Genomic DNA, 22,740 nt, shown 5'->3' on the forward strand with positions numbered 1-22,740 from the left:
CTTCTTATTTACAAAGTCACCAGAAAGTGAGAACAGGCATTTCCATGGCACTTTTGTAGACGGCATTTCAAAGTATTTACATACCAGATATGCTAAACATTCGTATGCCCCTTCATGTTTCGGCCACCATTCCAGAGGACAGGCTTCCATGCTGATGGTGCTCATTAAAAAAATATTGCATTAAATAAATTTGTGACTGAACTCCTTGTGGGATAATTGTATGTCCCCTGCTCTGTTTTATCCACATTCTGCCATATATTTCATGCTATAGCAGTCTCAGATCATGACCCAGCACATGTTCATTTTAAGAACACTTTCATTGCAAATTTGACCATATGCAAAGAAGGTACCAATGTGAGATTTCTAAAGATAGCTACAGCACTTGGCCCAGGTTTAAGAATCTGAAGTGCCTTCCAAAATCTCAGAGGGACGAGGTGTGGAGCATGCTTTCAGAAGTCTTAAAAGAGCAACACTCTGATGCAGAAACTAAAGAACCCAAACCACCAAAAAAGAAAATCAAACTTCTGCTGGTGGCATCTGACTCAGATAATGAAAATGAACCTGCATTGGCCGGCATTGCTTTGGATAGTTATCGAGCAGAACCCGTGATCAGCATGGACACGTGCTCTGAAATGGTGGTTGAAGCATGAAGGGACATATGAATCTTTAGCGCATGTGGCACGTAAATATCTTGCAACGCCGGCTACAACGGTGCCATGCGAACACCTGTTCTCACTTTAAGGTGACATTGTAAACAAGAAGTGGGCAGCATTATTTCCTGCACATGTGAACAAACTTGTTTGTCTGAGCAATTGGCTGAACAAGAAATAGGACTGAATGGACTTACAGGCTCTAAAACCACATTGTTTTGTTTTTGAATGCACTTTTTTTGGTACATAATTCTACATTTGTAAGTTCAACTTTTGTGATAGAGATTGCATAACAGTACTTGTATTAGGTCAGGGGTGGGCAAACGTTTTGGCCCGAGGGCCACATCTGGGTGGGGAAATTGCATGCAGGACAATGAATGTAGGGCTGGGGTTGGGCTGCGGGAGGGAGTGTGGTGTGCAGGAAGGGGCTCACGGCAAGGGGTTGGGGCATAGGAGGGGTGCAGGGTGTACAAAGGGGATCAGGGCAGGGGGTTGGGGTAAGGAGTGCAGGAGGGGGCTCAGCAGGGGGTTGGGGTGCGGAGTGTGGGAGGGAGCTCAGGGCAGGGGTTTGAGGTGCGGAGTGTGGGAGGGGGCTCAGGGCAGGGGTTTGGGGTGCAGGGAGGGGTGCGGAGTGCGGGAGGGGGCTCAGGGCAGGAGGTTGAGGTGCAGGAGAGGTGCGGCAGGGGGTTAGGGTGCAAGAAGGGTTCGGGGTGCACGCTGTAGGCTGGCGGCGCTTACCTTGAGCGGGGCTAAGGCAGGCTCGTGGATACCCATTCCCAGCCAGTGAGAGCTGCAGGAGGGTGGTGCCTGCAGGCGAGGGCAGCACACAGAGCCTCTACCCCTCCCCCGCCGCCGCCGCCGCTGGGCCGTGGTGCCAGCTGCTTCCGGGAGCAGGGCCAGGGCAGGCAGGGAGCCTGCCTTAGCCCCGCGGCACCACAGGGGTGGCAATCCCGCAGGCTGGATCCAAAGCCCTGATGGGCCGGATCTAACCTGCGGGCCGTCGTTTGCCCACCCCTGTATTAGGTGAAATACTGTTTCTTTTGTTTTTTTTACAGTGCAGACATTTGTAATCAAAAATAAATATTAAGTGAGCACTGTACACTTTGTATTCTGCGTTGTAATTGAAATCAATATATTTGAAAATGTAGAAAACATCCAAAAATATTTAAATAAATGGTATTCTATTATTATTTAACAATGATTAATAGAGATAATTTTTTTAATTGCTTGACAGCCCTACAAATAATTTTAAAAATTGAGTTTTAAAACAGTGAGCTAGTAGTCCATTCAGTTGACTTCCTCTTAACAATTTAGATCAGCAAGGTAGGTGAGGTAATATCTTTTATTGGACTAACTTCTGTTGGTGAGAGAGACAAGCTTTTGAAAGCTCTCACCAACATAAGTTGTTCCAATATCATCTGACCCACCTTGTTGCTCTAATATCCTGGGACCAACACAGCTACAACATCTCTGTATACATCATAATTTTTCAGTCAACTACTTAATTTCTTAAGCAAAAAAACAAAAAAAGCCCCTAGTTATTCTTTTTGCTGTGCTTTGAATTCATTATATATATTTTAATTCAAAATATGTTAGTTCTAGGATCATTTCTGTGGTGCTACATCTTTCCCTTGATTAATTTTGGGGCTGTTTGATCTTGACTTTAACATGGTCTCAAGACGTTTTTTCTATAATCTAGTCAGAATTTTATGTAATTTTTCTGGGCTCTTTTACACGAATAAGACTTTTTCTCTATGCTATTTGAATAATTTAGAAACTTAAGACCATGTACGATATATTTCCTGTATTATGCTTCTCTTTAAAAAGTATTGTGGACTGTACATAGTATTTTAAATAGGACACCACTGATTCATGTTACAGTGCTATAATTTCCTCTTTCTTTAATTTGATATTGTATTTTTATATCCCAGATCTTTGTTAGCTTTTGGTTATTTTTAATAAGCATTCTAATGTTTTTAGTTATCAGTCTTCATTGTCTTCTGGTCAGTTACTTCTCTACCATATATTTTTCTACTTCCATGCTTTTTTCCTTTCATTAATATTTTTACCTTATAATTCTCTTCTAACAGTGATTTGTCTCTTGCATATGTCTGTCAATTATAGTTTTTTTTTTTTTTTTCTATTCTTTCATTTACATTTGTGGGGGATTGGAAGAGGTGTTTTTTTTTCTTTCTTTCACTTTTGCTGCACTAGATTAACCCCCTACTGGTGATAGCTGTCGTCAGCAGTAGTAGGTCATTGCACCGTGGGGCCATTTCACCACCCAGAAAGCAAATAATGTTTACCCAGGGAGGGCAGCATTAAACTGTGGCTAGAGCTCCATTAGTGCCCTGCCTGTAGAGGCTATGGGGAGGAGGAGCTGAATCATTGCATCATCTCTACTTCCTCTTTCCCTCCTGGATATGCCCCTTTGCTGGCCATACCACCACTTTCCTACTTTTGGGGTGTCACTGTGGCTCCAGGCTCCCTCATTAGCAGTGATTGATCTGCCATTGTTTGCCAGCCCCAAATCATTTCTGAAAAAAATATCCTAATTGACCCTTCTTCCTCATTCAACTGGTTTGACGAGCTTTAGTCTGCTTCTCTTGTACTAACATAGCAGCCTGTACTCCTATTTTGTCATTATAGTGTTTACTACTACGGCACTTTCCATATGGTATCTGAATGTCTCACAAACATTTAAGAATTTATCCTTACAATGCACCCCTTTGCAAATGGAGACACTGAGTCACAGAGAGGTGCTAAGTGACTAGTCCAAGGAGTAATCTGTAGTATAGCTGGGAATAGAACCCAGACCTCCTGAGTACCAGTCCAGTGTTTTTTAACCACAAAAACATTCTTCCTCTCCAAGAGCTGCTCCTGTGCAAGCATGTTCAGCTATGTAATATTCCTTGCTATGGCGCCTGAGTGGCAGCCATTCCTCAAAACACAAGGTACCAGATGCAATCATTGATTTCTAAGTATTGTGACATGCTGGTAGCCCCATGCTATTTGTTAGTTTACACAAAATCAAACATTACATTTTCCAAACTGAAAATTCTCATATGTGCTCTCTAGACACAAGTGGGACGATTTGCACCTCAGTTTTCTGGATATCAGCAACAAGACTGTCAAGAACTTCTAGCTTTTCTCTTAGATGGTTTACATGAGGATTTGAATCGGATTAGGAAAAAGCCTTATATTCAATTAAAGGATGCAGATGGAAGGCCGGACAAGGTAATGTTCTTAGTATTGGTTTTCTTTGTATTTTAGTTCATTACTTAATGCTACAGTATGTTGTAAGATATTGTTGCCCCTTTGTCAAGCATTAACATCTTTGGGGGCTGCTTTGTGGGTCATCTTTTCAGTGGAAGAGAATTTAGTGATACAAAGACTCGAGATATTTTCTAGTCTCATTTATTTACATGTACACAATTCCTGTTTCCTTTGAAAAGAGATAGCAAAAACAGCATCAAGGCTATACACAAGTAATTCCAACACACCAAGAAAATCAGCTGCATTTTGGACCCCTGGTCTTACAATCTCCTACTTTCAGCATACTTGTTAGCTCCTGAGTCCTGCCTCTCTCATCTATACCCCTAATTGGGGAAACTCCACAGCTCTAAGTTGCTTGTCTATAGAGCATCATTATACACACTCACTAACGCTGGGCTACTTCAGATTGGGATTTTTGTCTTAAACTTCCTTTTTGTCCAATTACTTAGCCAAATAAATCAAACATCCATTGGAGCTGATTTTTTAGTCTCTATCCTAACAAGTGTTTAACTCACACAATCCCCTTAACAATTGAGGTGTCATTGCTGTTGTCAACCCTTGTGCAGTCCTTGGGGTCAGACTTTTTTTGTACATTTAACCGATGTAATGGATAGTCTCATATTAACTACTTGTATCAGTAGTATATAACGTGCATTTCGTTAGTGTTTTTTGCTATAACCCAAGTTTTGTTTTAATTGTAGGTGGTTGCTGAGGAAGCCTGGGAGAACCATTTAAAAAGAAATGATTCCATCATTGTAGATATATTTCATGGGCTTTTTAAATCCACCCTTGTTTGTCCTGAATGCGCTAAGATTTCTGTAACCTTTGATCCCTTTTGTTACTTGACGCTTCCATTACCCATGAAAAAAGATCGCACTTTGGAAGTTTATTTAGTTAGAATGGATCCACTTACTAAACCTATGCAGGTAAGAAATATTTTTGTTTACGTAAAACATCGTCTGTGGTGTTTAAAAACTTTTTTTGTGTTCATATTTTTAATATTTGACAGAACAGGCAATAAATCTGACAAATTAAATTTGTCAGGATGGTACGTTTTTTTTTACTTTCATCTCTGTGTTACTTATTAATGAGAAAACTTTGTAAAAGACACATTTTACTTTAACTCTACTCAATTTCAAGGAAGATATTGATCATTTATTTTACTAGTATATTATAATAAATTTTCCCTAACCTTTTAAATCCAGGCTGTGCTCTTTCTTCTTATTATTATTATTATTGTTAGTTTGTTTCCAATATTGTCAAAATAAGCTACTTGCTATGCAAACATAAAGAAATGCACAGACCCTGCCCCAAGTTTGAAATGACAAACATCAAAAGTTTGGTGGAGTACAACGCACTAGTAAAGTGAGATCTTGATACAGATTTTTATTTTTATTAAATATGTAAACTATGCCCAGTTGCCCTCAACTTTCCATTATTAGTCAACAAATATTTTGTAGTCATTATTGAAGGATCTTCAGAAAATATTTGAATGTGGAAAGGGTGGTCTTTTGGGCCAATTCAAGAGCGAATTACATGCAAAAGGAGTGACTTGGAACAAAGCATATAGACTATTGTGGAAGAAGCAGACATTGAGATTCACAGACTGTAGTTGGTGGAAGAGATTGTAGGAGATATGTAAGGGGGGTTAAATAGGAAGGGGCTGAGTTGTGAAAGCCCTCGAATACTTGAACTTGGTGTAATAGAGGAGAAGGAACAGTGGAAGATGGGAGAGGAGAGTGACAAGGCCAGAACTGAGTTACTTTAGCAGCAATGTTCTTTGGACTGAAGGGGACAATGTGCATGTTAAGGAGGCCAGAAAGGACACAAGTATAGTAAGTGAGGTGGGAGACAAAACCTGATGAGAGTTTCGGTTGCAGGAGCAGAAAGGAGGTTGGCTTGTGGAGGGGGAAATGTCGGGTTTGGACATAATCTGGTTGGATGGGTCAAGGGAAAGAGGAGTCGAAGATAGCAGTTACATGACTGAGTAACAGAGAAGGAGGAAAAAGCAGGAGTTGAGTTGAGGTTAAGGTAATAGTGTGACTTTCAGGAGAAGTTGAATAGACAGGTTGAGCCCTCATGGTTCGACATGACATTTTTTTTAATCTGCAAATTAACTCATGAGATAATTGTCTATTTCTAATTACTCTTGTGTTTCTTTGCGCATAAGTGCTAAGAAGTGTCTGTCTGACATTCTCTTGGGACAGACTGTATGCGTGCACAGGCAGATACGTTTCTGGACACAATCCTGAAGAGTTTAATGTTAAATCTTTATTTTGGTCATCTGATCAGTGTTCTGAATCTCCATGCAGGAACCCAAAGTTCAATCACTTCCCCAGGGTGAAAGTGCTGCAAAATAGTGTCTGTCTTCACACAAAACAGCAATCCATTTGGCAAGTTAAAAAGTTGCATTTTAGTCTTTGAAAAAGCACTGGCAAGCCTACAGTGAGAAAGATTGCCTAGAATTAAAAATAATAGATCATCTTTGGAGTTCTTACCATAGTTAAAGAAAAGTTTCACCTGCTTGTTCCTACCAGTTTTTTTCTGAGTAGTATCTAGAATGTCTAACTTCAGTTTTTATAATAGTTGTTAACACCATGTGACCATGTTTGGCTTGACTTGACTTTTTTCCTTAATGAAATTAAAAAAAAAAAATCCAGGCAAATATCTTGCAAAGCAAAGAAAAAGAAATGAACGGTTGGCAAAATTTTCAAGTCCCTCAGTTCCATTTTCCAAAGAGACTTAGGAGTGTCAGTCCCACTGACCTTCAGTGGTATTTTAGCTAAGTGTCTGAGGCCATGTCTACACTACAAACTTTTTTCGGTCAATGCAAATTCTGTTGTCATAACAGTCTCCGCAGATAGTATATTGTTTAGGCATTGTGTACTTGCCTACTTGAATTGGCGCTGTGCATGTTCACCAAGAGTGCTTATGTTGATGCAAAGTGTGGTGTGCTTCCGGTAGGTATCCCAGTGTGCTCTGCACCACTGTCTAGTGCAAGACCTATTGGGAAATGTTTGCAATGCATTGTGGGGTAGAAATGAATCATGCCAGGGTTGAGTGGGAGCTATGGGTCAAGTTTCCATCATTCAACTTTCTCCATCCCGTAATGCCATCCGTATCCCATAATTTTCATGCTATATTTTTTAAATCCCACAAACCCACACGGCACTTTTTGCTCTCTGCCATCTCTGACAGAAGCATGAACCCACATAGCTGTGCACTATTGTCATGAATATCGCAAATTCAGGAGGCACACTCTTCCAGTATTTGCAGACTCTCAGGAAGAACTGCAATAACAGGAGACATGACAATTTCTGGGAGGACAGATTGCCGAGGAATATAGCAAAAAAAAAAAAAAAAAAAAAAAAAAAAAAAATTAAGATTGGTGGTGGTGCTCATGGAGCAGCAGCAGATGGTGGAGCATCACTTCTGGACCTGAGAAGTGAACATTGACTGATGGGATCGTAATGTAGTCTTGAGATGGTGAGCAGTGGCTGCAGAACTTTTGGATGCAAAACGTCACATTCTGGGATCTGTGTGCTGAGCTGTCCCCAGCCCTCCATTGCGGGGACAGCAGAATGAGAGCTGCACTGACAGTGAAGAAGTGGGTGGTAATCATACTGTGGAAGCTTGTGCTACCAGTGAGTGAGAAGTCATTTTGGAGTTGGAAAATCCCAAATGGGGGCCATTAATCATATTCTACTATGCAGGTCTGTGATTCTACAATGTGTAGGAAATAGTGGATGGATTTGTAGCAGTGGTGTTCCCAAACTGCAATGAGGTGATATACGGTGCACACATCCCTATCTTGGCACCAGACCTCCTTGCCCCAGAGTACATCAGTAGAAAGGGCTTCTTTTCTGTGGTTATGCACGCCTTGGTGGATCACTGGGGACACTTCACTGCCATCAGTGTGTGCTGATATGAAAAGGTGCATGATTCTCGCATCTTTAAGAACATAGGACCGTTCAGAAAGCTGCAAGCAAAGACATTCTTTCCCAACTGGCAGGTTGCCATTGGTGATACAGAAATACAAATCAGGTGTATGCCTTGCTCCTCTGGCTCATGGTGGCCAGTGGATGGCTTCTTGACAGCATCAAGGAAAGATGCAACTACCAGCTCACCAGATGCAGAATGACAATTGAATGTGGTTTTAGATTGAAAGGATGCTGGTGGTATCTACTCACAAGATTGGATCTAAGTAAGAAAAATATCCCAATGGTTATAGCTGCCTGTTGTGTCTTGGGAAATATCTGTGAGTCAGTGGTGGAAAAGTTGCTGCCAAGGTGGCGCTTGAGTGGCTGCCTTCTGAGTTCGAACAGCCAGACACAAGAGCCATTACAAGAGCTCAACCTGGAGATATGCAGTTGAGGGAGATCTTGGAAGACCTCTTCAGTGGTCAGCCACAGTAAGGTGCTGTGCTGGGTTGTGCTCTGGCCCTGAGGTTTCTGAGGGCTGTTAGGAATTTTGTAGTGTGAGTTGTACATTTATAAATATTACACTGTGTGTCTTTTGCTAAACATATAAATTATGCAGTGCTTGCTGTACATTTAATAATAATTACATTGTGTGTTAAACTGAATCTGAGTTCTGTGGTCATGTACAATTACAAGTAGTGCATGCTTTGAGTTCTGCTTTGTATTCTTCAGTATGTGTTGTGAATTTAATAAAGATGAGTTATTTTCAGAAAACCTACTACATAGCAAAAACAGTGCAAAAAATGTGCAAATAATAAAAAGACAGCATAATACAAACTTCTAGCATAAATTAACAGAACTTTAAAATTAGGCAGAAAACATTCCTGCCCATTTCAGTCCATTTTGGTTACACATAACACCAAGTGTGGCTCTCATAAATCAATGTATGTGGACCTGTGGTTGTCCTTACCGTCCCTTTCCATTGAGTGGTATGAGTACAGATGTGGCCCCTGATGCCATGTGGAATGTTGGAGAGTATAGGAAAGTGCTAAAATGGAGTTCTCCACTGACTGCAAAGGGGGTGGCAAGTCCATGATTGTTGAATCTGTAGGTCAACAAGAGTATACAGCATTTGTATTTGGTAACAAAAAAAGACCCATTATATCCTTGTGCATCTCCCTCTCTTTTTTCTGCTGGGACTCCTGGCCCTTTCTCTTGTCTGCTCTTTCATCCTCCATGCGGTCTGCTATATTGACTCCCCAGACCCTTTGTTCATGGTCCAGTGCAGCACTCGCTTGCAGAAGCTCACTGAACATGAATCTACTAGAATTCTTTAAGGGTGTCCACAAGCATGAGAACAAGAGTAATCCAGTATAATGTACTTAGATTTTCAGAAAGCCTTTGAGAAGGTCCCTCATCAAAGGCTCCTAAGCAAAGTAAGCTGTCGTGGGATAAGAGGGAAGGTCCTTTCATGGATCGTTAACTGGTTAAAAGAAAGGAAACAAAGGGTAGGAATAAAAGGTCAGCTCTCAGAATAGAGAAAGGTAAATAGTGGTGTCCCCTAGGGGTCTGTACTGAGAACAGTGGGGTGGCAAAATCTGCAGATGATACAAAGCTACTCAAGATGGTTAAGTCCAAAGCAGACTGCGAAGAGTTACAAAGGGATCTCACAAAACTGGGTGACTGAGCAACAAAATGGCAGGTGAGATTCGATGTTGATAAATGCGAAGTAACGCACTTTGGAAAACATAATCCCAACTATACATATAAAATGGCGTCTAAATTAGCTGTTACCACTCAAGAAAAAGATCTTGGAGTTAATGTTGATAGTTCTCTGAAAACATCCACTCAATATGGAGTGGCAAGTCAATAAAGCTAACAGAATATTGGGAATCATTAAGAAAGGGATAATACAACAAAATATCATATTGCCCTACATAAATCCATGGTACATCCACATCTTGAATACCACCCTCTCAAAAAAAATATACTAGAATTGGAAAAAGTTCAGAATAGGACAACAAAAATGATTAGGGGGATGGAACAGCTTTCGTATGAGGAGAGATTAATAAGACTGGGACTTTTCAGCTTGGAAAAGACAACTGTGGGGGTATGATAGAGATCTATAAAATCGTGATGGGTGTGGAGAAAGTAAATAAGTGTTATTTACTCTCTCATAACACAAGGGTCACCAAATGAGATTAATAGGCAGCAGGTTTAAAACAAACAAAAAGGTATTTCTTCACACAATGCACAGTCAACCTGTGGAACTTTTTGCCAGAGGATGTTATGAAGGCCAAGACTATAACAGGGTTCAAAAAAGAACTAGATAAATTCATGGAGGATAGGTCCATCAATAGTTATTAGCCAGAATGGGCAGTGATTGTGTCCCTAGCTTCTGTTTGCCTGTAGCTGGGAATGGTCGACAGTGGATGGATCACTTGATGATTACCTATTCTGCTCATACCCTCTGAAACACCTGGCATTGGCCACTGTCGGAAGACCGGATAGTGGGCTAGATGACCTTTGGTCTGACGCAGTATGTCTGTTCTTATGTTCTCCCTGGTCCTCTTCTTTCTCCTCATCATCAGGGTCATGCGTTCCATAGCTGTGGAAGGGGCACCGTTCAAGACCACAACAGCAGCAGATACAGATAAACCAGACAGATGAATCATTCTATTTACAGTCACAACAGAAAGATATGTTTCAAAACTCCCTTCCCTTATTCCTATAAAAATTTTAATAAGACATGCTTGTTCGCACTTCAGCTTTGGCTCGACTCTTCTTAACACTGCTCTCTAGCCCCTACCATGATGAGAAGGGCCCACGAAGGGCAGGAGTCGGGGAATGGAACAAGAGGGAAATAAGATTTGTTATTGCATGAAAAAATGAAATATTGGCCCCTGTTGCCATGGTTACAAGTACAGGTCAATGGCACTGAGTACAGGCACTTTTTTCAAAAGGCAGTGGTGATTTTAGCTGATATGTCACTTCTGAGGATAACAAAGGCACAGAGAACGCAGCTGCTGCTGGCATCCCAAAGCTGCCAGACCTGTATGCCACTAGCCTGTTTACTGTAGTGGTGTCTGCCGAAGTCATTGCGGACCTGTGTGGGTGAATGGCCTATTGCAGAAGAAGAAATAATGCTGCCATCTCTAGAAACCTTCAGGGGAGGATTGCTGCATATCTCCATGAAAGTTTCATCAGGCTCTCTCAAGAGGATACAAGGGACATTCCTGTGTATATAAACAAAATTGCTCTGTATGTTCCCCCAGCCTTACCCTACTGGGACATGAAAAGCAGATAACACTTTCAGCCCCCAACTAAAACCTCTCCAGCGCATCATCAGAGATCTACAACCTATCCTGAAAGATGATCTCTCACAGATCTTGGGAGACAGACCTGTCCTCGCTTACAGACAACCCCCCAACCTAAAGCAAATACTCACCAGCAACCACACATCACTGAACAAAACCACTGACCCAGGAACCTATCCTTGTAACAAAGCCCGATGCCAACTCTGTCCACATATCTCTTCAAGTGACATCATCATAGGACCTAATCACATCAGCCATACCATCAGGGGCTCGTTCACCTGCACATCTACCAATGTGATATATGCCATCATGTGCCAGCAGTGCCCCTCTGCCATGTACATTGGCCAAACCGGACAGTCTCTACGCAAAAGAATTAATGGACACAAATCTGACATCAGGAATCATAATACTCAAAAACCAGTGGGAGAACACTTTAACATGTCTGGTCATTCAATGTCAGACCTGCAGGTGGCTATCTTACAACAGAAAAACTTCAAAAACAGACTCCAACCACAGACTGCTGAGCTGGAATTGATATGCAAACTAGACACAATCAACTCAGGATTGAATAAGGACTGGGAATGGCTGAGCCATTACAAACATTGAATCTATCTCCCCTTGTAAGTATTCTCACACTTCTTATCAAACTGTCTGTACTGGGCTATCTTGATTATCACTTCAAAAGTTTTTTTTCCTCTTACTTAATTGGCCTCTCAGAGTTGGTAAGACAACTCCCACCTGTTTATGCTCTCTGTATGTGTGTATATATATCTCCTCAATATTTATTCCACTCAATATGCATCCGAAGAAGTGGGCTGTAGTCCACGAAAGCTTATGCTCTAATAAATTTGTTAGTCTCTAAGGTGCCACAAGTACTCCTGTTCTTTTTGCAGATAACACTATTTCTGTTCATTGCACCGCTACCGTTTCTCGTACAAGTAAAACAACGAAAAATTGATACCTGTGTCCTATTAACTTGAGTTGGGCTGGGCACCTCTTTACATTTAAACATTGTAAGGAAAAACGCATGCACGCATTTACACAAGATTCCTTCCCCTTCATCGGGCTCACCCATGCATAGCTGTTGGGACTGTCTAGGCTGTGGTGGACTCTTGAATAGGTCCTGGCTTGTGGCATAGCTAGACACCCTCACCCCCTCACTGGGTTCCCATCCTCCTGTCCACTGCAAGGGTCTCTGTCCAGACTTCTCCTAGGTGTCCACAGTGTCTGTGGGGTGCTGTGGTGAGCCTCATGCAGCGTTTTGTAAAAGCGTCAAGTCTGTGACTCAGCACCAGATTGATTGCTAGCCTCCTTGGCTTTGTATGCCCGTCACAGTTCCTTTGTTTTCATGCAGCAGTGTTACTGATCCCTTTTGTACCCCTTCTCCTGCAACCCCTATGCAATCTGCTTGTCGATGTCCACATTCATATGACTGGTCTGTAGGTGTGCGTGCACAGCTTCTTCTCCCCACAGGCACAGGAGATCCAATATCTCCTATCTCTCTAGGCAGGAGCACGTCTAGTACGTAGAGCTGATGTGGTCGGTTAGACAGCTGCACACAAGGGAGAGCTGCTAGGTGTGCTTGCCAAAGTGGGCAGTGAGGAAAAGGCATTTCAGAAATACACAGGAGTTTTAAAGAGGGTTGTTTTCTGGTCTGTGACAATTCCGGGGCAGTGGAATTCACAATTGTGACCAGTCACTGTTGCAGGGAAAAGCTTTGTTGAACAGCTGCTGGAGAACTGTTAGAGTTGACATAGGTCATGCAGTTTCTGCACTTACACTGTATTGACCTTAGTAGGTCGACTAAACGTTAATGGTGTCCCTAGTCTCTGTTTGCCAGAAAATGGGAATAGGCGACAAGGAATGGATCACTTGATGATTACCTGTTCTGTTCATTCCCTCTTGGACATCTGGCATTGGCCACTGTCGGAAGACAGGATACTGAGCTACATGGACCTTTGGTCTGAGCCAGTATGGTTGTTCTTATGACTATGGCTCAAAGTCATTTGGGGAGGTGGGTTGAACTGTGTCACCATAACAGGCTGCTTATGTTTGCCAGAGACAAATTTGAGTGTAGACTCATGCATAAATACGTCAAGGCAAGGCAGATTACTTTGACCTAACTTTGTAGAATAGACCAGGCCTAAGTCACTTGAAAATGGGGTATAGGTGTTTCTGAAAATTATTACCCTGTGTCTAAATACATTGCACGGTTGATTTTTTTGTATGGAAAAGTAGAAGTGGCCTCACATGAAATAGCACATTGTAGAATATTATATGTAATATTCAGTATGTTCACTTTTAGACGATTAAAACTGTGGATGTCCAAAATGTATTTGTACTAACAAATAAATGTAATGAGTAAATATGTTACATGGTAGGTTGTAAATTCCATGCACACTGAGAATCTAAATAAGAATTTAAAGACTCACATTAAGGGGGTACACACACTGTGGACATATGACAACTTTTCTCAGGTGGCTTCAGTCCTTTAAGAGTGAGAAATTATCACATTTTGTTTTTTAGTACAAAGTAGTTGTTCCGAAAATTGGAAATATACTGGACCTTTGCACAGCACTGTCAACATTGTCTGGTGTTGCTGCAGATAAGGTAAGACATTGCTGAGGTAATCATTTATACGTAGCCCAATGTTAAATATTTGCATTGTTTTTAAACCAATTTAAGAGAGTGACTTAATTTTTTATTTCCTTTTAGATGATAGTTACTGATATATACAATCATAGGTTCCACAGAATATTTGCTATGGATGAAAATTTGAGTAGTATTATGGAACGCGATGACATCTATGTGTAAGTTCAAATATTCTCTTTTTCTTGTCAGGAAGTACTTTCATATTAAGTAGGGATGTCGATTAATTCCAGCTAACTCATAAGATTAACTCAAAAAAATTAATAATGATTAAAAAATTAATCACGATTAATCAGTTTTAATCGCACTGTTAAACAATAGAATTGAAATTTACTACATATTTTGAATGTTTTTCTACATTTTCAAATATATTGATTTCAATTACAACACAGAATACAAAGTGTACAGTGCTCACTTTATATTATTTTTATTACAAATATTTGCACTGTACAAATGATAAAAGAAATAGTATTTCTGTAGAGATTGTAGTGCAATCCCTTTATTGTGAAAGTGCAATTTACAAATATAAATATTTTTTGTTACATAACTGCACTCCAGAACAAAACAATGTAAAACTTTAGAGCCTACAAGTCCACTCAGTTCTACTTTTTATTCAGCCAATCACTAAGACAAACAAGTTTGTTTACATTTACAGGAGATAATGCTGCCCACTTCTTATTTACAATGTCAGCTGAAAGTGAGAACAAGCGTTTGTGTGGTGATTTTGTAGCCGGCAAGGTATTTACGTGCCAGATATGCTAAGCATTCATATGCCCGTTCATGCTTTGGCCACCATTCCAGAGGACATGCTTCCATGCTGATGATGCTCGTTAGAAAAAAATACATTAATTACATTTGTGACTGAACTCCTTGGGGGAGAATTGTATGTCTCCTACTCTATTTTACTTGCATTCTGCCATATATTTCATGTTGTAGCAGTCTCAGATGATGACCCAGCACATGTTCATTTTAAGAACACTTCACTGCAGATTTGACAAAATGCAAAGAAGGTACCAATGTGAGATTTCTAAAGATAGCTACAGCACTCGACCCAAGGTTTCGAATCTGAAGTGCCTTCCAAAATCTGAGAGGGACAAGGTGTGGAGCTTGCTTTCAGAAGAGTTAAAAGAGCAACATTCATATGTCCGATATGGAAACTACAGAACCCGAACCACCAAAACAGAAAATCAACCTTTTGCTGGTAGCATCTGACTCATATGATGAAAATGAACATGCATCGGTCCACACTGCTTTGAATTGTTATCGAGCAAAACCCATCATCAGCATGGACACGTGCTCTGGAATGGTGGCCGAAGTATGAAGGAGCATATGAATGTTTAGCATATCTGGAACGTAAATATCTTGCAATGCCGTCTACAAAAGTGCCATGGGAACACCTGTTCTCACTTTCAGGTGACACTGTAAACAAGAGGCGGGCAGCATTATCTCCTGCAAATGTAAACAAACTTGTTTCTCTTAGCGATTGGCTGAACAAGAGGTAGGATTGAGCGGACTCATAGGCTTTAACGTTTTCCATTGTTTTATTTTTGAATGCAATTTTTTTTTGACATAATTCTACATTTGCAAGTTCAACTGTCATGATAGAGATTCCACTACAGTATTTGTATTGGGTGAACTGAAAAGTACTATTTCTTTTGTTTTATACAGTGCAAATATTTGTAATAAAAATAAGTATAAAGTGAGCCTTATGCACTTTGTATTGTGTTGTAATTTAATTAGTATATTTGAAAATGTAGAAAACGTCCAAAAATATTTAAATAAATGATATTCTATTATTATTTTAATTGTTTAATTGCATGACTAATCACGATTATTTTTTTCAATTGCTTGACAGCCCTAATATTAAGTATAAATTTGTGTGGAGTTGGGTTTAGTTTCAGGTAAATAAATTAATAGCATAGAAGAAACATGCAATAAACAGAAGTCTTGGTTTTCTGTCAGATTCTTCTAAATGACCTCTGTCTCGCCTGCTTTTCTATTTTTTAAGATTTGAAATCGCTATCAACAGAACAGAAGATACAGAGCAAGTCATAATTCCTGTTTGTTTAAGGGAAAAGTATAGACACACCAGTTACAGCCACCATAGTGGTTCTTCGCTGTTTGGTCAACCTTTTCTTATAACAGTGCCTAGAAACAATACTGAAGATAAACTGTATAACCTTCTGCTGTTGAGAATGTGGTAAGAATATTACTTGAAAAAAAATTCAATGTAAATAACAGTAATAATCAGGTTCTGTAGATGATTGCTTTTTATATGCATTGTTAGGGAACTCTGATTAGATTTTCACAGGCAGTTATATTTGTTTTCTGTAAAATAAGACTATATTTTTACTCAAGTTTTTAACCTCTTGAGAGCCAAACTAGACTTGGTTTTAGTTTGATTTTTGATGGCATTTACATCATCCAAAACTGGTGTCATGTTTGAAGGAGGGTGGTTATATTTGGGAGGGAAGAGTTTTTTTTGGTTTTGGGTTTGTTTGTGAGGGGAGGGGACATTGTTTAATCACGTCAGTTAGGGCTTGTCTACATGGGAAAGCTTCATCTGTTATACCTGAATAGCTATCCTGGTATAGCTGTCCCCGTGGAGACTCTTAGGCTAGGTCTACACTACGGGGGGGAGTCAACCTAAGATACGTAACATCAGCTACGCGAATAGCGTATCTTAGGTCGACTTACCTGGCTGTGAGGACAGTGGCGAGTCGACCGCTGCTGCTCCCCCGTCGACTCCGCTTCCGCCTCTCACTGCGGTGGAGTTCCGGAGTCGACGTCAGAGCGATCGGGGATTGATTTTATCACGTCTACACTAGACGCGATAAATCGATCCCCGATAGATCAATTGCTACCCGCCGATCCGGCGGGTAGTGAAGACGTGCCCTCATTCTGGAAAAGGAACCTTCACACAGGAAATTATACTGGTAGGTGGATGAGGTAATATCTTTTATTGGACCAACTTCTGTTAGTGAGAGAGACAAGGTTTTGAGCTTATACAAAACTCTTCTTCAGGTATAATTATATCAGTTTAAATTCACACCTTACCTTTATACTGGTATAACTTTCTCTTTTAGACATGTCCTCATAGTACTTGTATGAGGTGTACAAAATTTTTCTATATCTGACCAGTTATATAGACAATATGGTTGGGATACTAAATAAAACAGAAACTAATATAGAGCACAGGAGGTCACACACACAAAAATAACTCTATTGAAAAAGCAAGAAGAAATGTGCTTCAGAAACAGTTTGTTGCAGCAATTGATATGAGTTAACTTTATTCATTTAGTGTAACTGTGACTTATTGCAGGAATACAGTACTTTGTAAGAGCATTTACACTACCTACTGTATTTTCAGTTCACCTATACTTTACAAGCAAATACACATCTTAAACAAAACCCAGTGGTATACAAATGCTCATTATTATTTTCAATTGTTTATTTTAGCCGATATGTGAAAACATGTACTGAAAGTGAAGACACTGAAGGATCCCTACACTGCTGTAAGGACCATGGTATCAATGGTAATGGCCCAAATGGCATACATGAAGAAGGATCCCCAAGTAAGGCTTGAATAGTTACATTTGTTTAATATTTTGCATTCAGTGTAAGATTCATATTTTAATGCCTTTCTGCTGCAATTACTGTAATTCTCCCTTTTTCCTCTTTATTCTAACCACCCCCTCAAAGCCACCACATTAAGTCTGTGTCGCTGCAGGCAAGCTTAAGCTAAAGGCAGTGTTAAAAACTGATGCGAAGAGTGTTCATTGCAGCAGTTCCAGTTCTCACTTAGCAAGATTTGACTCCCTGGGTGTCAGGATAACGCATTGCTACTACACCACCAGACTAGCCCCCAAATTTATGTTTTAAAATTGGCAATTTTGAGGCTTAAAAGCCTTGATATTTAAACTTCCTTTTGAGTGGTGTAGCTACTTCAGGCTTCAAATTTACTAAACTCAGCTGGACTGTTATTTTTCTTCTATTAACTTTTAAGGCAATTTGTTCAACAGACAGTAATTGCATGGAACTTAGCAGAATTAGAGTGGCAGTGACCTGTTAGCTAGGAGTTAAACTCTTAAAAATGTGGTATCAGGTTTCCTTTTGCTGGTTGGACTCTTAGCATGTTCACAGACATCTGGGCTCAAAAGAGAAAATATTTCTTTGTCATAAATATCTAGAGAGAGTTTAGTTGAAAATTCCAGTGTATGTGCTGATAGCATGAGGAAAGTGAAAAGAGGAGTGTGTGAGAACACTGGCTGAATGGGGAAACATTAAAGTGAAATTGAAAATGGCAGCAGTACATATGTAAAGTTGTGTGTAGAGTGAGGATGGGTCCTTTCCAATTTGTAAGAAACTGTCTTCAACTCTGGTATATGTGGAAGGGAGACCATATGAGGTACTTACCAGAAAATCAAAAAGCCACAAGTCCTGTGGAGTGTAACAAACATCTTACCATTCAGTCTAGATCTTGCTGGTTCTCCTAGTTTCAATAACAATTCAAAATTTTATAGTAGGAGGAAAAATGTGGCACCTTAAAATGCTGCCTAAATGGAATGCAATGTCATATTTGTTGAACTACGTCCTATTTCGTTAGGTGAAATGGAGACAGATGAACAAGATGACGAATCCAGCCAAGATCAGGAACTTCCTTCAGAGAATGAAAACAGCCAATCAGAAGACTCAGTTGGAGGAGACAATGATTCTGAAAATGGATTGTGTACTGAGGAAACTTGCAAAGGTCAACTACTCATGGGACACAAAAAACGATTGTTTACATTCCAGTTCAACAATTTAGGCAGTTCTGATATCAACTATATCAAAGATGATACCAGACATATTAGATTTGATGATAGGCAACTTAGGCTTGATGGTAAGTCACTGGGGGATGGGTTTGGTTAAATTTGATCACAGTGCTTTTTGTGTTTCTGGTACCATTTTCCTTGAACAGCTGTACCTTCTGTTGGTAGGCTACTCGTGTTTTTTTTCCCAGTACATACATATATGTATTTATGTGCTCATAGTCTGTCTTCAGGAAAATGTGTATCATCTCTTGTTCGAGCCAACAAACATTGTTCAGCTTGACATTGCAAGCTGTTGATTTTTAGAAATACATAACTTTCACACATTTTAATGAAACCAAATTTTGGATTTTCTTAAACTTGTATTAACAGTTATTTTAGTTTATTTTGATTAGTAATCGGTACAAATTAAACATACACTTTCAGATAATGTATTTTTGAGGGAAACATGTGTTTTCCTTCTTAGAAAGATCCTTTCTTGCTTTGGATTGGGATCCTGAAATGAAAAAAAGATACTTTGATGATAATGCAGCAGAGGTAAGCCATTTATTTTGCACTCCTTTTTCAGCAATTACTAAACTTTTATCATGCAGATATATGGTTTAATGCACTATTTATGTTAAGTGTAGATTGCTAGAAATATTTCAAAGAAAGAGTAGAGAGAGAGAGTGCATTTTGTAATAAACTAAATACTTTACCATAAAAGAAACCAAAGAAAAAAAACAACCTTATATCTATCAATTTCGGTGATCTGAGGCTTACTAATTTTGAAAAATAAATCTAAAAGTTGTGAAATTTAATTACATTTGAACACATTCTGAGTAGTTTTCCATATTTAGGAGCTTGTAGGTACTGTTCATAGTAAGACGATATCACTAAAATGAGTTTTGTTTCATTTGTTCTCTTAACTCAAGAAATACTTCTCTTTAGGATTTTGAAAAACATGAAAGTGTGGAATATAAACCTCCAAAAAAGCCCTTTGTGAAATTAAAAGATTGCATTGAACTATTTACAACAAAGGAGAAACTAGGTGCTGAAGATCCATGGTAAGAGCAAAAATGGAACTTGATGTGCTGAACTAGTTCTGTAGACAGTGTGTTTCAAACTGTGGTCCATGGAGCACTTGCTGGTGAGCTGCAGATTGGTCATGTGGTTCTTGCAGTCCTTGTTTCCATCTAAACTGCATGAAAACATAGCTAAAGATGCATTAAATATTTTCTTTACTATGTAAGCAATTGCTGTAACTGCTACTGGTATGTTATATGATTGCATATGGGAAGGGATACAGTCCATGCAAGCATGAATAGGAGGGGGGCTGGTCTGCATTACGAAACAATTTGAGAACCACTTCGGTACAGATTTGTAGTGAAGTGATTAGAATGAGTATGGTTCTAGCTGAGATTGAAAAGTTTGTCATCTATTAAATCTTTTCTACACAAACACTTACTGTGTGTTTATATTTATATATGAAAAGCTTTGTTCATGAAAAATTTCATTAGCGTGAGAGATTCTACTTGTTCTAGTGATGTCTCTGCAACTGGTAGAATATTTCAGACCAGTTGGACTTTTTAAATGTGCCAGCTGTGTAGTATTGTTGAATTTTCAAACCAACATATATATTATAAACTGCTGTTCTTCTATAAGGGGACATCTGAATATTCTCAATTGTGAGATGTTCCCTCAGTACCAATGAGCTTTGGGGACGTTTTAGAAAGCGGTGCGCATTGGAACCTCATGGGAGCCTCTTCACAGCACCAGATGTTCAAGAGGCTCTGCAGGTGGCCACCTAATTCCTTCCTTCCTTCCTTTCTGCAGCTAGCTTCACTCTGTAACCAGAGAACCTTCCTTATTTTTTTTTTTTAACCTAAAATCTCCTGTTAGCTTGTTGTTGTAGTTTGGATTGTGTTCAGGTATAGTTTCTAGACCACTGTGCAGTTTGAATCCCAGGCAGACTCTGTTCCAGGGCATCCTGTCCAATTCAGAAGACGCAGACGAGAGAGGGGGAAAAAAACATTTTTAAGCAGACTATTTGACACCCCTCCACCTTCCTGGAATCAAATATACGTAATTGCTGCCTGACCTGCCGCACGTAAGGCTATTTTCCAATTTGTTGCTCAGCATGTAAGGCCTTTACAGCTCAAACTAAGGAGGACAGGCACACTCTATTTTAGGACTTCCTCACAGTGGCGGCCTTACACATCAGACCCTGGAATCTGTCCTTTGGTCGGGACTTGTCCTGGACCCGTGCAGGGACAAGAATAGATTTTCATTGGATCTGAAGCAGTCCGAAATGAGGGGAAAGAAGCTTTTGGTGCTGTGGTTTAAAGTTGAAAGAAATCTGAGTCCAGTTTCAGACCTGCTCTGACAACAAGGAGTCAGGGCTGCATTATCTGAATCTAAGTGCTGGGAAAGTCTTGATTGATCTTCTAGTGTTTTGTTTGTGCTTCCACATAAACACAAACTGGCCAGTGATGTCAGGGCAGGTCTCATGAAGTACTGGTACATGAATCTCCTGGATTAATCATCAGATATCCTTAGCCAAGACCATCCCATTTTGGAGTCACTTAATCTTGCATCTTAGGTCATGGGACACTGACCTCTGCAAGGGTTCAGAGTATCTTGTAGCAGTCGAGGAAAAAAATCACATTGAAATGTTACACCTAGAAATGGAAAAGGTTTTCGCTGTGGCAGCAGATTAGAACCCGTCTCCATGCTGTGCTCTACTTAATGTATTATGGACTGTTTAATATAACTGAAGTTTCTTTGCCTCTTCATCTAATCAAAAGTGATTTGTCTACCATCTCAACATACCACACTCCCATTGACTATTGTAAAGTCTTCAAATATCCCACCACATGGAGAACATGTCCTGATGGGAGATGTCAATTTAACGCTTGACATAGTTAATGACTGTGCCCTTTGAAACTTGGGGAGAGTCCACTTTATTCCATTAGTCACTAACGACAGCTTTCTTAATCAAAATTAGAACTTCAAGAAAGGTGAGTGACTTGTAGGCTTTGATCGCTGATCCTCCCTTTGCCATATTCCAGAGGCACAAAGTTGTCATAATCATTCGTGTTCATCCAAGATACTTATCTTAAAAAAAAAAAAAAAGGGACAGGTTCCATCTAAACCAGACCATGTAATATCTTGGATTTCTTTCCAAAATTTCATTCTCAACAGGGAAAGGTAGATGCCCACACCCTTAATGTTAGAATCATAGAATATCAGGGTTGGAAGGGACCTCAGGAGGTCATCTAGTCCAACCCCCTCCTCAAAGCAGGACCAATCCCCAACTAAATCATCCCAGCCAGGGCTTTGTCAAGCCGGGCCTTAAAAACCTCTAAGGAAGGAGATTCCATCACCTCCCTAGGTAACCCATTCCAGTGCTTCACCACCCTCTTAGTGAAATAGTTTTTCCTAATATCCATTAAGAGGGCTTGGAGGTTTTTAATTAGATACAATTAAAGTTACCTGCACTTTTTTTTTTTGTATCTTTTGGAAAGCAGTGTAAGAAGAATGTCATTTCCACTTAGAGCCTATCAAAATGCACGTATGCTGATTGTGGGTTTTTTCCTCTTTCCCTCTTTTGGCTGGGAAGTTGGTACACTTATTTTTGTTTAAGCTAGATTGTGTTTTTAATGTATATCAAAGGCACCCAGAGCGTTTTTTAAACATTTCATAGAAATCTAAATTAAAAATAAAATTGCCCTTTGGCTTTGATGTCAGCACCTGGTAATCTTGGAGCTCAGGAGCTAAAGCAACATCATTGACCTGCCTCAGCAAGGATTCCATCATAGAAATATTCAAGACTATTCTACCTGGAGTTTTCTTTATGCAGCACCATTCTCTTAACTTGTCATCTTGATATGATGTTTGCTTTGGGAGGGCAGTTCTGCAGTCCTTTCTAATTAGAACTCAGCCTGCCTTCCTAGAAGTTGTGCTGTTACTTATATTCGCCCAAGTGGAAATATGCAGAAGCCGCTTCAAAGAAAAGATTATTTTTCATGATTCTTACCTGCCCACCTTCCCTACTTCCTTGGAATTGTATTCTCTCAAAGATTCAGGAGGAGGAACCAAGGCAGCTAGGGATTGCACAGCCTCTTATCTCTGTTAC

General features: G+C 39.9%; 1 protein-coding gene across 17 annotated transcripts in view; it reads left to right on the forward strand.

Annotated features, from left to right (window-relative positions):
• The window catches only part of USP15 (ubiquitin specific peptidase 15), a 137,527-nt gene that overhangs the window by 106,393 nt on the left and 8,394 nt on the right, over window positions 1-22,740 (forward strand). For 11 of the 17 annotated variants that reach the window (XR_006175557.2, XR_010592630.1, XR_010592625.1 and 8 more), the window contains 9 exons: window positions 3,729-3,887; window positions 4,628-4,852; window positions 13,690-13,773; window positions 13,879-13,973; window positions 15,821-16,012; window positions 17,272-17,387; window positions 18,419-18,694; window positions 19,090-19,160; window positions 19,554-19,669. Coding sequence is in view for 8 of the 17 variants with exons in the window: in XM_005303165.5 (XP_005303222.2) it covers window positions 3,729-3,887; window positions 4,628-4,852; window positions 13,690-13,773; window positions 13,879-13,973; window positions 15,821-16,012; window positions 17,272-17,387; window positions 18,419-18,694; window positions 19,090-19,160; window positions 19,554-19,669 (1,334 nt within the window). In the remaining 9 variants the exon portion in view is untranslated. Of the gene's footprint in view, window positions 1-3,728; window positions 3,888-4,627; window positions 4,853-13,689; window positions 13,774-13,878; window positions 13,974-15,820; window positions 16,013-17,271; window positions 17,388-18,418; window positions 18,695-19,089; window positions 19,161-19,537; window positions 19,670-22,740 lie in introns of those variants that run through there. The other 6 variants (XR_010592641.1, XR_010592637.1, XR_010592645.1 and 3 more) reach the window with 3 other exon arrangements.

This window comes from Chrysemys picta, chromosome 1 (genome assembly GCF_011386835.1).
Source record: "Chrysemys picta bellii isolate R12L10 chromosome 1, ASM1138683v2, whole genome shotgun sequence".
Lineage (NCBI taxonomy): Eukaryota > Metazoa > Chordata > Testudines > Emydidae > Chrysemys > Chrysemys picta.